General features: G+C 44.8%; 1 protein-coding gene across 1 annotated transcript in view; it reads left to right on the plus strand.

The window, feature by feature from the left end:
• Positions 1-7,795: 7,795 nt before the first annotated feature.
• The window catches only part of gna13b (guanine nucleotide binding protein (G protein), alpha 13b), a 39,756-nt gene continuing 28,736 nt past the window's right edge, over positions 7,796-18,815 (plus strand). Inside the window, exon 1 of the mRNA XM_080487653.1 lies at positions 7,796-8,097. Coding sequence (XP_080343779.1) covers positions 7,815-8,097 — 283 coding nt within the window. The 5' untranslated portion in view covers positions 7,796-7,814. The remainder of the gene's footprint in view (positions 8,098-18,815) is intronic.

Below are 18,815 nucleotides of genomic sequence, written 5' to 3' on the forward strand. Positions count from 1 at the left end.
CTCTATTTAGTGGTGTCCAACCATGTGTTGGACAGTGTCTTCATTCCTCTGTCCTGAGTCTCCGTCCCTGCTTCCTCCCGTCATTGTCCAACCATGTGTTGGACAGTGTCTTCATTCCTCTGTCCTGAGGCTCCGTCCCTGCTTCCTCCCGTCACTGTCCAACCATGTGTTGGACAGTGTCTTCATTCCTCTGTCCTGAGTCTCCGTCCCTGCTTCCTCCCGTCACTGTCCAACCATGTGTTGGACAGTGTCTTCATTCCTCTGTCCTGAGGCTCCGTCCCTGCTTCCTCCCGTCACCTTCACATATGTGCACAAGGTGTTTTACACTTTCTACACACTTTCCTATGAAAGACTCTGAGGCTTTTTTTTCTCTCCCGCCATCATTTTGAACCAATGTTAAGCTTCTTTTTTCAAAGGAACTAAGTGTCTTTATGTGTAAAAATACTTTACTATTCATCCTCGGTCACTAACATGTGACTAATAATAAACTTATTATAATAAGACATCTAAATAGGAGTGTAGATTTGGGATGAAACCATTTTTATCAGTGCATTCACATGAGAAAACTATTAATGCTTATGAGAGAAATTTAAAATCAAATGTATAAAATGCTGCAATGAATCATTTAGATGTTCGTCAGTAAAGTTCAATGTTCATGTCCGTCTGTTCAAACAGGAACACCTGGTTAGTGAGACTAGCTGGTAACAGGTAACAGGAACACCTGGTTAGTGAGACTAGTTGTCAACAGGTAAGAGGAACACCTGGTCAGTGGTACTAGCTGTCAACAGGTAAGAGGAACACCTGGTCAGTGAAACTAGCTGTCAACAGGTAAGAGGAACACCTGGTCAGTGAAACTAGCTGTCAACAGGTAACAGGAACAGCTGGTCAGTGAGACTAGCTGGTAACAGGTAACAGGAACACCTGGTCAGTGAGACTAGCTGGTAACAGGAACACCTGGTCAGTGGTACTAGCTGGTAACAGGTAACAGGAACACCTGGTCAGTGAGACTAGCTGTCAACAGGTAGCAGGAACACCTGGTCAATGAGACTAGCTGTCAACAGGTAAGAGGAACACCTGGTTAGTGAGACTAGCTGTCAACAGGTAACGGGAACAGCTGGTCAGTGAGACTAGCTGGTAACAGGTAACAGGAACACCTGGTCAGTGGTACTAGCTGGTAACAGCTAACAGGAACACCTGGTCAGTGGTACTAGCTGGTAACAGGTAACTGGAACACCTGGTCAGTGAGACTAGCTGGTAACAGGAACACCTGGTCAGTGGTACTAGCTGGTAACAGGTAACTGGAACACCTGGTCAGTGAGACTAGCTGGTAACAGGAACACCTGGTCAGTGGTACTAGCTGGTAACAGGTAACAGGAACACCTGGTCAGTGAGACTAGCTGGTAACAGGAACACCTGGTCAGTGGTACTAGCTGTCAACAGGTAAGAGGAACACCTGGTCAGTGAAACAAGCTGTCAACAGGTAACATGAACTGCTGGTCAGTGAGACTAGCTGTCAACAGGTAAGAGGAACACCTGGTCAGTGAAACTAGCTGTCAACAGGTAAGAGGAACACCTGGTCAGTGAGACTAGCTGTCAACAGGTAAGAGGAACACCTGGTCAGTGAAACAAGCTGTCAACAGGTAACATGAACTGCTGGTCAGTGAGACTAGCTGGTAACAGGTAACAGGAACACCTGGTCAGTGGTACTAGCTGGTAACAGCTAACAGGAACACCTGGTCAGTGGTACTAGCTGGTAACAGGTAACTGGAACACCTGGTCAGTGAGACTAGCTGGTAACAGGAACACCTGGTCAGTGGTACTAGCTGGTAACAGGTAACTGGAACACCTGGTCAGTGAGACTAGCTGGTAACAGGAACACCTGGTCAGTGGTACTAGCTGTCAACAGGTAAGAGGAACACCTGGTCAGTGAAACAAGCTGTCAACAGGTAACATGAACTGCTGGTCAGTGAAACTAGCTGTCAACAGGTAACAGGAACACCTGGTCAGTGAGACTAGCTGGTAACAGGTAACTGGAACACCTGGTCAGTGAGACTAGCTGGTAACAGGTAACAGGAACACCTGGTCAGTGAGACTAGCTGTCAACAGGTAAAAGGAACAGCTGGTCAGTGAGACTAGCTGTCAACAGGTAACAGGAACACCTGGTCAGTGAGACTAGCTGGTAACAGGTAACAGGAACACCTGGTCAGTGAGACTAGCTGGTAACAGGAACACCTGGTCAGTGAAACTAGTTGTCAACAGGTAAGAGGAACACCTGGTCAGTGAGACTAGCTGGTAACAGGTAACAGGTAACAGGAGCATCTGGTCAGTGAAACTAGTTGTCAACAGGTAAGAGGAACACCTGGTCAGTGAGACTAGCTGGTAACAGGTAACAGGAACACCTGGTCAGTGAGACTAGCTGGTAACAGGTAACAGGAACACCTGGTCAGTGGTACTAGCTGGTAACAGGTAACAGGAACACCTGGTCAGTGGTACTAGCTGGTAACAGGTAACAGGAACACCTGACTGTATTCTCCAGAGAGCAGATCAAGGTGAGTGAAACAAACTGTGCTGTTAGTGGTTCTATTCTCTAGTGGAGAACATATGTTCTCTCTTTGCTCTTTGTCTTCAGAGCTCACATGATGATCTGATGGAGTGGAGGGTCTGTTCAGACAGAATGAACCTCTGGAAGATGTCGTCAGCATCACTTTCCCTCAAGCAGCAGCTCAAAGTGAGGAGGCTGCTTTCAGTGAGCAGCAGGTAAGAAAACACCTCATCAGTCAGTGTGACAGTTGTTGGGCTCAGGATTCCATGGAACTCCACCAGCACTTTCTCCCCCCAGAGGGAGAGACACCAGAGGAGAAACACCAGGAACAATAAAACAGGCCGTAAAACCACAAGGAGCAAGGCAACGACCCCAGGAGGGCCGCACACCTCATGTTTGAACCCAATAGGAACTCAGCAGCGAATGCAGTGCCCCAGCTTCCAGCCTCTCATTGGTCGAATTCAAACTTGGTGAAACTCCCTCCCAACCAACTGCTCCTCACTTCTTATCTCCGACTGCCGAGAGGGACACTCTGCCGCCTCGGGACGGAAAAGAGAGCACAAAGTGGACCCACAGAACCAAACCGAGGTTCAGCCCGCTGGACGAGCAGGACACAGTTTGGACTTCTTCTCTTTTCCTTTTTCTGTTTTTTGGACTGGTGGGACGCGAGCCTGCGCTCCCCCCCACCAAACTGCTATCTGGTGCCGCTAAACCACATCCGCACGATCACCAGAGTTCTGGCTGCAGGTTCGGACATCCAGTTAGAATCCTGTGCCCATTAACTGTCTGCAGGCAGAAATCAAGAACCGAAAGAGATTGAATTCTCAGACTCATGCGCAGTGAGTGATTCCAGTGTGACATCATCGAGGTCAATCCAAGATGGCGGCTCCCAGCTTATAAAACAAACTTTTCCGTCCAACGGGAAGAAAAACAAAACAAAACACAGAAACAAAAGGGAAATGAAGCTCACCCACAACTCTGGAAGAAGAACCAATCGAAGATCTTCAAACCTACTTGGACCAGTGCTACGACCGTCTCGTAAAGCCCCAAGACTCCGCAGACCTCGACTTCCAAAAGAAGCCGTCCTGAATCATCACCACCCATGAGTTCCTCGCCGTCCAAACAGTTCGAGGACATCCTGGACAGCATCAACACCAAGCTGTCCAGCTTCGATGTCCGGCTCGCTCTGGTCCAGCTGCTCCACCACGAGTTCCAGGCTCTCCGGGACTCGCTGGAGTTCAGCCAGCAGCAAGTGGTGGAACTGACCGCTGAGAACCAGGGACTTCGGGACGAGGTGAGGTCACTCGGGCCCCGGGGTGTCACTACAGGTCCCCCCACAACAGTGGACAAACCACACACACACACACACACACACACACACACACACACACACACACACACACACACACACACACACACACACACACACACACACACACACACACACACACACACACACACACACACACACACACACACACACACACACACACACACAGTATATAGGGAGAAGTATTTCACCTGCCCTGTGGTTCTCAATAGAACATTTACATTCATGAAGCTGATAGCCTGGTGATGACACACCTGTTCTTTAGAGGTGAAGAGGAAGAGGAAGATGGAGGACGAACTCATCCAGTTTAAAATGTTCCCTGCAAACCACAGAGAACTCACTCAGTGACCCCTTCCTCCTCTAAGCCCCCTCCCTCTTCTTCCTCAGATCTTTGTCTTTGGGAAACTTTAAAAAAGATTTGAGAGTCAAAACCAAAAGCTTTTAAAAAGGAGATCAAGCTTATTTCCTTCCTTCAAGTTTCTTACAACCTTTCTTCAACAAAACTCCTATTTTGATGCATATATGTTGATAAATCAATAAACAAATCCTGCTGAAACTTTGAGTGACCTTGTTTGCAAACTATTCTCCAGTCAGCTGTCGTCAGTGTTTCTCAGTCAGTGAGGAGGAGACATGAGAGGAATCTGACTTCTCTTAATGTGAAAGAATTACAAGTGAATAATACATCCTGTGTCGCCCTGATGAAATGGGCTGGTCAATAGTAATATTTGGTTTATTTCTACAACAGCATTCTTGGGTCAGTTGTAATCTAAGTCTGTATTATGGAACATGTAATTTATAAAGTCTCAGTTGGACTAATAGCAGGAGAACAAGCTGTAAATGAAGTCTTGCTCATGGCAGCTGCTATGAGTTCACTGGTGGACTGAAATACACAACGATAAATTTATATATTCGCAAAATTCAAACAATAGTAATGTTCCATTTTACCTCTGAAAAGTACCCCCCCAGTCCTGCTTCCTACAGTCCTCCGATTTGTCCAGAAATACTCCACATGGTGCTCTGGTGTCTGATGCTGCAGTTTGTGTTTACGGACTTGAAGACCGGACCAGGATTTCCTGCTCCGCGGCAGCTTATCGGCGTCTACTCTTTAATATACCTATGGTTGGCCACGGCTAAGAGCGCGCGTCTATATTGAGACTGTTGATCACTTGTTCTTTGAAGGTATATTTGTGAGTACTTTCTGGGAAAACTTTCATTTCTGGTGTTCATCTATATTTGCATCCCCGTCTCATCTGGACAAAGATAATATTTTATTTGGAATAGTTATAGCCGACAGCCTACGAGACCTAACTTTTAATGTTTTACTGATGATGGGGAAGTTTTTCATTCACAAAAACAAATATAAGAAGACCAAGCCAAATGCCAACATTATTCACAAAGAGCTTTGTCTGTACTTTAAATCTCTTTGTTTTATGAAGAAGAAAAATAGTATAAGATTGTTGGGGTTTATGGTTGTTATTAGCATATAATTACTGTAAGTAATAGATTACTAAAAGTAATAAATCACTGGAAGTAATTTATGAAAAATTGAAATTATTAGTGGAAGTAAACGGTCATTTACTCATTAACAACTCCTAAAGTAATTGAATAATTACTTTAAAACCAAAAAAAATGAAAAATTATCGGAAATAATTTTTAATAAAAAAAATTATTAATTTGCTGGCACCACCAGATAAACTGGAAATAGCTAATACCAAGATATCAGTCTCGTTTGTAAAAAGTGTATTTAAGTTAGTTAATATTTTTGCATAAAATATAACAATCTTTAATAAAAGGGAAGGTGTGAGATCCGAGCTCAGACTGTTACAAACCAGTGAATTGTCAACAACAAATACACAATAATTACCAAGAAGCGTACAATTCAGCTAACAGGCGTTTATTAATAAAAATGTATTAATTCATAAATAATTCTGGAATCATCTCATAAATCAACACATTCAAATAGCAAACGACATCGAACACGGAGATCTAATCTATTAAACAGCAACACTATGTACAAAGAGTGTGTGTGTGTGTGTGTGTGTGTGTGTGTGTGTGTGTGTGTGTGTGTGTGTGTGTGTGTGTGTGTGTGTGTGTGTGTGTGTGCGTGCGTGACGAGGGGGTGTGATGACCCACGCGACCACTAGAGGCGTTTGACTCGCTTTTTCTGGGGACGCGGCGGTTGCTTAGCGGCCAGATAAACAAGACGTCCGTCGAGCGCGCGTGCGCGAGGGCGGTCTCGGAGCGAGTTAGTCTACCGAGGGCGTAACGAACGGGCGGTTCCGTTGGCCCGGTTCTGATCACCAGAGTCCTAAGTGGAGGTCGGGTCCTGCAGTTAGAACTCCTGTGATCAAAACAGATCTGCTCTGCAGCAGCTGACATGCAGTAGTGTGTGACCTTATCTCGATCTGATAAGGGGGGGGCTGCGGGTTAGTGAAAGAGGGGGAGAGATGAGAGAGGATGAAGACAAGAGAAAGACAGAGAATTCTGTGAGGCTCGGTTCTGAACCCTGGTTCCTCCACACAGAGCTCCCAGTGGGCATGGAGCTCACTCGGACCTCTGGTTCTGAGGTGGAAAACCAGAGTTCTGGACTTGGTTGGTGCGCGTGAACGCTCCTACACAAACATATGAGATACTGCGGCCTTCTGAGCGACACAGGGAAACACATTGCATGTTAACAGAACATCATTCTAACTATTCTCTGCCCAGACAAAAGCTCTCACCCTGATAGTTCTTTGGTTCTGGACAGCACCGTCCGTGGTGCTGTTGGTTCTGGGAGGCGGTGGTAACTGGTTGTTACCGGGTCTTAATTTCAGCGTCCTGAAATTCAGAGGCCTGGCTCCAGCTGCAGGAGTGCAACTGAGAGGATGATCTTGGGAGGAGACGATGGCTCTGGTCTCCAGAATCTCCCAACAACAGGAAAAATAGAGGAAAACAGAAGATGTAGTCCAAACTGGGTCCTGCTCGTCCAGCGGGCTGGCGTTGGCTCTGTCTCTTTGTTTCTGCTTGGTGCTCTCTTTACCATCCTGAGGGAAGCAGAGACATGTGTCTCCGCCGATGGTCAGTTGAGAATAGCTGAAAGCTTTGATAGAACGTGAGTCCCACCAACTTGGGTCTGGACCCCTGCTGTGTTCGGGTCGGATTCAAGCATCCTCATTGGCCACTTCCGGGGTCTGGCTCGCTCCCCTGCTGTTTTATGGCCTCTCCATTGTTGTGGTGTTTTTCTTCGGGGGAAAAACCTCTGGAGGAGTTCATGGAATCTACAGCCCCCAACAAGATTATATAATTTTGTAAAAGAATGTAAACTCAATGAAAACCCCTACGTTGTGTTCTTTTTTTTATTATTTCTATTTGTTTTTCTGTTTGTGTTCAGTTGATCTTGTGGTTGTTTAGTTGATGTGTGTATGTCTTTTATGTTGGATTGTATTATCAAAGTTATTATCATTGCCTGGAATATTTGTTAAAGTTTAATAAAAAAATAAAAAGAGCACGCATCTTCCTGTTGCAGTTGTCACGTGACCAACAGAGCGTACCATGATTGGATGTTAGGTGAATGAGCCAGGGATCGATTGCATCTCCCTGATGGTACAGATATACTGCCTGTATTGCAGCTGAATTTTTTGCAGCCAAATTTTTAGACACGTTTTTAGATGTTGGGAAAAAAATCTGAAGCAAAAACAATTCTGTGCTTGAAATTCGACCGTTTTTAAAACTCAAAGTCTGATTTCGATGGTAAAAAAAAGTGCAGAGTTAGAAATTCAAATTCAGACTCTGATGGTACTTCTATATTCCGAGCACCCCTAATTGCGCTCAATATTGGATGTTGCAGATTCCGAGCCCCCCTGAACGCATTCAGAAATTGATTATGTGGATTCCGAGCCGCCCTGAACCTCACAGCGCCAAATGTGGCCCCGCCCCTTGTGCATCCATGAAGCTGTTACAAACATGGCGGATTTCCTGCCGTCCCGTTCCGTTTTATCTGTTTGTTTCCCAAACTGTCTCCTCACGAGCGGCGAGGCAGAGCAGCTGAGGAAGTCAAAGGAGATCGATAAGTGTATTAACCGGGACAAGACGTATGTGAAGAGGCTCGTGAAGATCTTACTGCTCGGAGCGGGGGAGAGCGGAAAGTCGACTTTCCTGAAGCAGATGCGGATTATTCACGGAGAAGACTTCGACCAGAAGGCCAGAGAAGAGTTCAGAGCCACGATCTTTAGTAACGTTATTAAAGGTGAGTGTGTGGGGGGTTGCCAGGGCGTGGGGGTGATCCGGTTCAGCTTGAGGGTGGGAGGCTGGGAGTCTGGTTCGCTGCAGCCAGCAGGCTCTGAGAGCGAGTCTGGCTGAGCTGCTGAAGAAACGCCCATGCTGCTCATGTGAGTGAGGGTCACTAACGAACTCTGGGGGCCATTACTCTCCGGTTCCGATTGATTTCTGCTCATCTTCAGTCCCCACTCTCACTGGACAAAGGTTTGACAATGACGTCATGGCTGCTGTTCGCTCTGAATGAGAAAATAAGCATAAGATCTTCTGAAGACTGGCTCTTTGCTGGACATCACTGAGATTATCATCCACCTGAAGTCCATCACTGAGATTATCATCCACCTGAAGTCCATCACTGAGATTATCATCCACCTGAAGTCCATCACTGAGATTATCATCCACCTGAAGTCCATCACTGAGATTATCATGCTCCTGAAGTCCATCACTGAGATTATCATGCTCCTGAAGTCCATCACTGAGATTATCATCCACTTGAAGTCCATCACTGAGATTATCATCCACTTGAAGTCCATCACTGAGATTATCATGCTCCTGAAGTCCATCACTGAGATTATCATCCACTTGAAGTCCATCACTGAGATTATCATCCACTTGAAGTCCATCACTGAGATTATCATGCTCCTGAAGTCCATCACTGAGATTATCATGCTCCTGAAGTCCATCGCTGAGGTTGTCATGCTCCTGAAGTCCATCACTGAGATTATCATCCACTTGAAGTCCATCACTGAGATTATCATGCTCCTGAAGTCCATCACTGAGATTATCATGCTCCTGAAGTGGGGTCAGATGAAGGTGTTGAGAGTCAGACCAGGTTACTGTCACTATACTGTGGTCTGGAGTTCTGCTCCTTACTGCACTCAGCTGGGTTAAACCTGAAACATGCAGGACAGAGGCTCAGTGGGAGGTGGAGCCTGGTGGAGCCTGGTGGAGCGAGGTGGAGCCTGGTGGAGCTGTAGGCAGGTGTCCTCTCACCTGGAGCTCATTTTATAAAGTAAGAAGGACTCACACATTCATGAAAAACCAAGTGGCACATGTGCAGTGTCATCACATTGAGTGATTCATTCAACTTAGTTTTTCATGCAGTCCTCTTATTCTGCTGGATTTTAATCCAACATGCTATTAGATTGTACTTTATTCATCCAATAATCGGGAAATTCACATTGTTACAGCAGCAAAAGAGTAAAAGAGACAAAATATACAATATACTTAAAGACGCAAAAATTACCTTTACCATTAACAATATAACAAGTAAAGTGTGGTATATGACAGACTGGGGTAGTTCGGTATATCGGTACTGTATTGGTATTGTGGTACTGATGCCTTTAAAACGATAGAAAGAAATGAGAGAAACGAGAGAAATGGCTGCTGATACATCCACAAGGCTGTAACCTGTAGAAAAAACAGGTACTAGAAGTACTATATGAAGTACTTTGGCTTCAAAACCAAAGAGCACGGTGTCTCCATCACCACTGAAGCTCCACTGTGTAAACAGTGTTAGAGAACACGTCTGGTCCAGAGTGGAAACACTACTAACCTGCTAACCTGCTACACTACTAACCTGCTACACTATTAACCTGCTAACCTGCTACACAACTAACCTGCTACACTGCTAACCTGCTACACTACTAACCTGCTAACCTGCTACACTGCTAACCTGCTACACCACTAAACCTACTAACCTGCTACACTGCTAACCTGCTACACTACTAAACCTACTAACCTGCTATACTGCTACACTGCTAACCTGCTACACTATTAACCTACTAACCTGCTACACTACTAACCTGCTACACTATTAATCTACTAACCTGCTACACTGCTAACCTGCTACACTACTAAACCTACTAACCTGCTACACTGCTAACCTGCTACACTACTAAACCTACTAACCTGCTACACCGCTAACCTGCTACACTGCTAACCTGCTACACTACTAAACCTACTAACCTGCTACACTGCTAACCTGCTACACTATTAACCTGCTACACCACTAAACCTACTAACCTGCTACACTGCTAACCTGCTACACTATTAACCTGCTACACTGCTAACCTGCTACACTATGAATCTACTAACCTGCTACACTGCTAACCTGCTACACTATTAACCTACTAACCTGCTACACTGCTAACCTGCTACACTATGAATCTACTAACCTGCTACACTACTAACCTGCTACACTATTAATCTACTAACCTGCTACACTGCTAACCTGCTACACTACTAAACCTACTAACCTGCTACACTGCTAACCTGCTACACTGCTAACCTGCTACACTACTAAACCTACTAACCTGCTACACTGCTAACCTGCTACACTACTAAACCTACTAACCTGCTACACTGCTAACCTGCTACACTACTAAACCTACTAACCTGCTACACTGCTAACCTGCTACACTGCTAACCTGCTACACTACTAACCTGCTACACCACTAAACCTACTAACCTGCTACACTGCTAACCTGCTACACTATTAACCTGCTACACTGCTAACCTGCTACACTATTAACCTACTAACCTGCTACACTACTAACCTGCCACACTACTAACCTGCTACACTACTAATTTGCTACACTACTAACCTGCTAACCTCCTGAAGGACAAACACCCAGACCTGCAGAAGGAGTTCAAAGAACCACAGCTAGTAACTTATATACCATGAAAATATAGCTCTGGAAAAAAATGTAAGCTATTATAAATATTAGTATTATAAATATAATATAAATAATATAAAAGAATATATGAAAATATTTTATTTTAGCCATTTAATGTTATAAAGATTACTGCATAGTAACAAACCATTTAAAGACACTGGTCCTACTTAAGACAGACTGGATCTAATGACTTTTTTTGTGTTTTGTTTTTATTTGGAAAAGTACTGAACTCCTTGGTGGTATCGGTATCGGGACCAAAATGTTGGTATCGGTATCGGTACCAAAATGTTGGTATCGGTACCAAAATGTTGGTATCGGTATCGGTACCAAAATGTCGGTATCGGTACCAAAATGTCGGTATCGGTATCGGTACCAAAATGTTGGTATGGTGACAACACTGCTATGGACAGTGCAGTGGGGCGACAGGAAGGGACTAAAACTCCTTCAGGTGGTGGTGGTGGTGGTGGTGTTTGGTCTGATGGCTGGTATGATGGACGACCCGGGGGGACGCTTCTTAAATTGTGGGCGTATCAGTCTGCTGGTCCCTCGCTGAGAGGTGTTGTCCATGATCCTCCTGTATGGAGTCCAGTGGACAGTCCGGGACAGATCTTGCTCTTTTGCTGAGCTTGTTGAGTCTCTTCCTGTCCCTGTCTGTTTTATATGGAGCATTGTGACTAATGTATGATGTCTTTGAGTTTTTAGATGTGTTCTTCCAAATAACAGTGCTCTTTCTCTTCTTGGACCAAATCTTACCCAAACTGCACCATGGTTGTGTTTTTAATTACTTGTCTGTCTCTACTTTTCACCAGCAGTGTTGGACAAGTGAAGCAGTTGGTTGACTTTATTGTTGTGATTCTTCTGGTCTGCACTATATTATATATCGTTGTGCTCCAGTTACAGTTGTGTAATCCTTTACAACATTGCAAAATCTTTAAAAGTGTGCTGTGTTGTTTTGATTTTGCTCTGCAAGCTGTGATCTTATTTGCTTCACATTGTGATTGACACTAGTGATGTCTCTTCTTTTCACTCTGCAACAGAACAATATCCCTTATGTCAGCATTAAAGGTTTTCTATTTCCATCAGCGGTGAAGCTGCTTTAACCTCAACCACACAGGGTGACTTCAGAGTCTTCATGTATTCAGGTTTTATAATAATGTAGATTATACTTTGATATTGTACTTTAATCGCTCTAAAACACAGAACAAAGTGTAACTGGTGATTTCTGAGTTATTATGTTTTCTAACTGCCCCAGCCTCCTCTTCAGTTTGTTCTGTATGTTCTGTTCATTGAACTGAAAGGAGTTGGACCCACCGGATGTTGGCGGCAGTAGTTTTCTGTGTTGCATCAGGAGTCAATACGCTGTCCCAATGACACATTAGTGAGGACTGCAGGACTGCTGCAGCATCGATATGACATGAAACCACCTGCATGGGGTCCTTCAGGGATGATGTCATCTCAGATTGAACGTGTGTTGATGTGCTGGGGGTGTCTGTCTCCTAGTTAACCTGCAAAGTGTCTGTCTCCTGTCTGCAGGTAACTAGTTAACCTGCAAAGTGTCTGTCTCCTGTCTGTAGGTAACTAGTTAACCTGCAAAGTGTCTGTCTCCTGTCTGTAGGTAACTAGTTAACCTGCAAAGTGTCTGTCTCCTGTCTGTAGGTAACTAGTTAACCTGCAAAGTGTCTGTCTCCTGTCTGTAGGTAACTAGTTAACCTGCAAAGTGTCTGTCTCCTGTCTGTAGGTAACTAGTTAACCTGCAAAGTGTCTGTCTCCTGTTTTTCTGTTAGATTTCTCTGTTGAACTGAATGTGGGTGGTGTAATGGGGCAGATGGAGCTGCACTGAACTTTAGACAGGGATTCAAATGAAGCCAGTGGTTGGGCAGTGACGATAACCTAGTCAATTTTAATGAAACTTTCTGCTGCAAAATATGGTGAAATGTAAAATAACAACCTCCTATAAATCCTTCTTAAGCACCTTGCTCGGTGGATCCTGGGGCGGATTGGAGCCTCATGTTTGCCTGAAGTGAACTTCACAGCAGCACCGAGCTGCAGAAGGCCTGAGCAGTTAAATCCTCCGTGCTCCACTGTTTGCCTTGTCTTACCGGGTCACTTGTCCGAGGATCTACTCTACACATATTTCAGACAGCTTTGAGCAAGGTGTGTGCTATTGTCTTGGTCGTCTTTTTCGAAGATTGACCGTCCAAATGACGGCCGGAGGCTTGCCTCCTTCAACTGCGCAGTGAAATGGACCTACCGCTACTTAAACTAGCTTTAGCAGCAAAAATACTGCCTGTGTTCAGTCGGGTCCATTGAGTACCCCGCCCTCCCCAGATACTCGTTCAGGGCCGGCGCTATGGCCACTTCTTAAATGCGCACTTTTGAAGAACCGGTTGTTCTTCCATAGTCGTGAGAGCCGCGTTGTCTGTCCCTGCTTACGTAGCCCCAAGCGTTAACAAGAGTGCCGTTGTTGTTTTCATGTCCGTCTCGCTTTGGCGATGTTCGCTGTATATGTCACGCCGCTCTGGCCTCGCTATGGCCCCGCTCCGGCACCGCTCTGGCCTCACTATGGCACCGCTCTGGCCTCTCTCTGGCCTCGCTATGGCCCCGCTCCGGCACCGCTCTGGCCTCACTATGGCACCGCTCTGGCCTCTCTCTGGCCTCGCTATGGCCCCGCTCCGGCACCGCTCTGGCCTCGCTATGGCCCCGCTCTGGCGCCGCTCTGGCCTCTCTCTGGCCTCGCTATGGCCCCGTTCTGGCGCCGCTCTGGCCCAGCAACGATTTGTGGCCAGCTCAGCACCCGTTTAGACCCTGATAGGCCGGGGCTTTGGAAACACAAAGAATTGGTGCTAAATCTGGCCGTGACCCTGAACTAGCACCTTTTGGTGGGAAAGCCTCCAGAGATACCAGGGCTGCTTTGCTCTCTGTTCTGTACTGCCACCGCCATCCCATACGGACGAGGTGCTTAAGAAGATGGATGAAGTTCTGTTGAATACACTTTTTTCCAGCTGTACTGAAGAACGATATGAAGTATTTTTTGCAGTAGTTTTAATGAGTCTTTGTGAGCCTCCTACGATCCAGACTGATGGTACAGTGGAAGGACATTTTTTAGGACATCTGAGGTAGGGGCGAAATGACTCCTCGAGTAATTCGATTACTAAAATGCATCATGCCAAAGTTCTCTGCAGACTGTTTGGGTTCGCCTGCGGAGCTCAGGGCTGCGTGTCCTTTATCGGCTGCCCCGGAACGCATCGTGGAGCGGCATAGCTAGAATATATATAACAACTGTGCATTTTCTGATAAAAGCACCAAATTTGGTACAGATATAAAGGATAGCGGGCCATCTCAGTCAGCTGTGGCAGCCATTTTTAAGTATGGGGTAGTTCATTAAAGTGTTTAACGATTCTGGCAACATTAGACAGTTTCACATATTTAGAAAAAGTCATAGAAAAACTACTAGTAGGGCTATGAACACAAACTGAGGGCAATCATATTACAATAAAAAAATAAGTAGAAAAATACTCATCAAACAAAAGTTATTCAAAAATGAGTTTTGAAAGTGGCAATGGGTGAGAACTATTACACAAGGTTTGAAAATTCACAGAAAATGTAAAAGTAAAGATGGGAACCTCATTTATAAACCAGGTACCTTATGGTTGACATGAGCCAGAAACACCAGGTATATGTCATTCACCCCCTTTAAGCACAGAATTAAAGCATTGTAATAACAATGGTGTGAGGGAGTCCCTAAAACTCTTGTCCCAGTCTGCCAGCAGTCCAGCAGTCCAGCTCCACCCGGTACTTTACTTGTTTTCAGTTTAGAAATGGTTTTATCTACCTCTGTGCTCATTCATTTGTTTTGTTCTTTGCCTATCAATGGGAGATGTAGAGCATTCCGGTCCTCGGGGGCCCCTGTCCTGCATGTTTTAGCCCCCCCCCCCCCCCCACCCCCCCCCCCCCCCCACCGAGAACCGGAGTTGTCGACCCCTGATCCAGAGAGTCTAGGAAATGCTTTATGGCAGATCTTTCAGGTTGTTGTTTCCTAACTCTTCTTTCTTTTGCTCAAGGTCCATTCCTAGAATGTTGTTTGATATACTCCAGTTTGAGTTCTACTTTGTCATCAAGTGTTTTATTTAGTTCTGATTTTATGACAGATTTTTCCAATATGGCAGGATCATTTATCAGATCACGGAGTTGCTTCAGTTTTTCTTTTTTCTTCTGTGATGACCACATTATAATTTCTCCTGATCTGATTTTCCCAGATGTGTTTCCTACCAGAAGATTATCTCTTGGTGTTCTCTCTTCATCTTGGCTTCAACTTTTTTATTGTGATTACGTAAGCCATTAACATTGAGTGTTGTGATTCTAGATCGTTGCTGCTGCATGAATCTTTAAAAGCAATCTTTCCCCCCCACCATATATAACCGTCACATGACCTTAACATTTGAACTTGTGTAAGAACAGTAACAACAAACTCTTAACTTGGATGCACACAAATAAGGAAAAGAAAAGAAAAACTTGCTTCCATAACAAAATGTGTCATTAAGGAGTCCTGATTGGAGAAGGAATCCTCTAGTAGGGGAGGGGGGGGAGGGGGGAGGGAGAGAGAGAGGGAGGGGGGGGGGGGGGAGAGAGGGAGGGGGGGGGGGGGGGGAGGGGAGAGAGGGAGGGAGAGAGAGAGAGAGAGAGAGAGGATACTGGAAAATTTAAATGATCAACCCAATGTTGTTGTTTAAATCCATTCAATACTTAAACTTTTATACGTTTTACAAGGCAGCTCACAGCGTTATTCTGTATGACATAGATTAACTTCACATATCTATCTCATTATTTAGGATTTCAAGAAGCCTTTAAATGGGCTAACATTCTATAAATGTTATGACTTCCTGTTACATCATTTACATCTTTGACGATTACTGTAATAATAATAATAATAACTTTTCACTGTATTTTGCACCCGAATGTTTCATTAAAATTGACTATGTTAAGATTGCAGTCACCTTCAGCACTAACGGTTTAATCCTACAAAAATAGATGATTTCATCACGGGCACTGTGACCACAACAAAGAAAAACTTTGAAGGTTATTATAGCAATACTCCACCAGTCTGGTCCACTCAAGACGGAACTGGACCAAATGTGGTCCCCGGAGTAAATTAAATCTTATTTGATAATTATTTTATATATATCTTATATACGTGTGTGTATGTATATGTGTGGAGATATATATATATATATATATTAGGGATGTCCCGATCACACTTTTTTGCCCCCAATACCGATCCGATTTTTCAGAATTGAGTATCGGCCGATACCGATACTTTCCCGATCCGATACTCACATTGCTATTGTAAATATACTCAACAGTGTATTTTTGGAGCAACTAAGACGTCTGGAGTTAAAAGCACTATTGGCAGAAGCTTTGTTTACCTAGAACTTATTGTAAAACTCACTTATTGAATCAAAATACTTCTCAGAACGACTTAAGAACTTATTTAAACTTTATTCAGTCAGAAGAACAAAAACCCAGTTACACTCTGCAGTCTTGTTTCTCTTATTTATCTTAACTTAAACTACTTCACCTGCATTTTGTGGCAAATAAAACATTTTTTTAAAAATGAGGTATAAAAAACTACAACATAAACGGTATTCAGTAAAACCAATCAGAAGAACCCAATTGCCTTTAGGGGCGCTGTGACTCACCAAACACAATAAAAACGCAGAAGGAGACAGACCACATAGAAATGTAGTAGTAGACTTCTGCACCTAAACCACTATATATAGCTCTAGTTTTATAGGTCTATGGCCCCGCTCCACCTGCTTCTAGCTTCTGCAGCTCCACCGGAGCTTCTAGTCCCTGATTGTTCTGGTTATTAGGGGACGTAGTGGACCATGGTGGAGGGAGGAGGGGGGCCATTACGTCATATTTTTTCCACGGATGATGGTCTTTGCCAACTTTGCTGAGCGTACTCCACCGCATGTTTACTTTTTAGATGTCTTATCAGATTAGTTGTGTTAAACGAAGCTCTGGTGCTCCACCTCTCGGGACTGTGGTGAAGCTCTGGTGCTCCACCTCTCGGGACTGTGGTGAAGCTCTGGTGCTCCACCTCTCAGGACTGTGGTGAAGCTCTGGTGCTCCACCTCTCGGGACTGTGGTGAAGCTCTGGTGCTCCACCTCTCAGGACTGTGGTGAAGCTCTGGTGCTCCACCTCTCAGGACTGTGGTGAAGCTCTGGTGCTCCACCTCTCAGGACTGGTTTGGTTATCCACCTTAAACTCCCTCCAGACTGCTGGTTGATCCTCTCAGTGGCTTCAGGCTGCTCACCTCGCTTTACGGCAGGTGGCACACGGGGCTCACTTTACGGCAGGTGGCACACGGGGCTCGCTTTACGGCAGGTGGCACACGGGGCTCGCTTTACGGCAGGTCGCACACGGGGCTCGCTTTACGGCAGGTGGCACACGGGGCTCGCTTTACGGCAGGTCGCACACGGGGCTCGCTTTACGGCAGGTCGCACACGGGGCTCGCTTTACGGCAGGTCGTACACGGGGCTCGCTTTACGGCAGCTGACGGGGAAAAGTTTTTCTTTTCTTTTCTTTTTTTAAAAGATCGGCAGGGTGATCGACTGGATTTGCCGATTCCCGATCACTCACAAATCACCGATATCGGCCCCGATCCGATATCTACTGATCGGATCGGGACATCCCTAATATATACGTTTTTGTATTGGTTCAGTAATGTGCTTTTAAATAACCAGAACATATTTGGTGTTTGGTTCCTTCAATATCAACTGGTCCTACAATTTGAGGTGTTTTTTTTATTTATCCGATTCATCGATGAATCGAAAAAAATAATAGATTATCAAAATAATCGTTAATTGCAGCCCTAACTCGGATGGTTATAATTCAAGGTCCAAAGTAGCAGAATTTGTGGTATTTTGATAAGTTTGAGTCATTTGAGTGAACGCACTGTTTACACACTGCAATTTCTTCATACTGTCACATGTTGTGGAGGTGAGTACAGCAGGATGACTCAGAGGAAAAATATCAATGTCTGTAACCACGACGTTCATTGCAGGTACTTCAGAACCCCTGCTGCCGAAATCACACCCACATTAGCAACAGTTGCAGATGGGGAAGTGATGACACTGGAAAGGTTCAGTCAGCAGAGGAAGTGGCTAGTGTTTGACGAGGTTCAGCGAAAATGAAATCGTTGACATCCGTCTGACTCAAAGGTGAGGGAGTGAGACGAGGGACAGGCGAGACTGGTTTGGTTTGTGTATGAAATGCTGTGTGTCGGTTGTGACGTGGCACAGTCACTGCTGCTTGCCTCGTTTCAGCTCCATGGGGGGGGGGTCATTTCCCAACACCCCATGTGCTAACAGTGCACACTGCTCAGTGCAGGATGTCTGCTCTTTTCGGGTGACTCTCCTCTCCTGTCCTCTCCTGTTCATGTCAAATAATCTTTTCTTATGTATTGTGATTTTGACACTAACAGGAAACAAACCAATATTTACTATTGCATTTACTTTATTTGACGCCAAAACTAGGGGTTTCAGGCTTCGAAGCTTCAGGGAATGTAGTACATATGCCAGGCCTTTAGGGGCGCTGTGACTCACCAAATACACCAAAAAGACAGAAGAAGACACGGAGAACATAGACATTTCTAAGTAGACTCAGCTCATAGACTTCTGTGTAACTCAGCTATATAGGTCTATGGTCCTTCTCCTCCTCCGGCTAGCTTCAGTAGCTTCTGTAGCTCGACCGGAGCATGTAGTCCCTGATTGTTGTGGTAAGTAGCAGTTCAGCCACCAAACCAAAGCAGCAATCAATCGTGCAATTTGTTTATTTTGGGTCTCGCATACTTGCAAAAACACTCCAGACTGTAAACTAGTTCCTGTGTTATTTTATATTTTTCTACCTTTGTTATACTGTCAAGTAATTTAAAAAAAATACATATATTTTTCTATGTTCATGTTATTTAATTTGCTTTATTTACTTCGTATGTTAATAGAATGTTGG

The sequence above is a fragment of the Lipophrys pholis genome (assembly GCF_963383615.2).
Source record: "Lipophrys pholis genome assembly, chromosome: 19".
NCBI classification, from domain to species: domain Eukaryota; kingdom Metazoa; phylum Chordata; class Actinopteri; order Blenniiformes; family Blenniidae; genus Lipophrys; species Lipophrys pholis.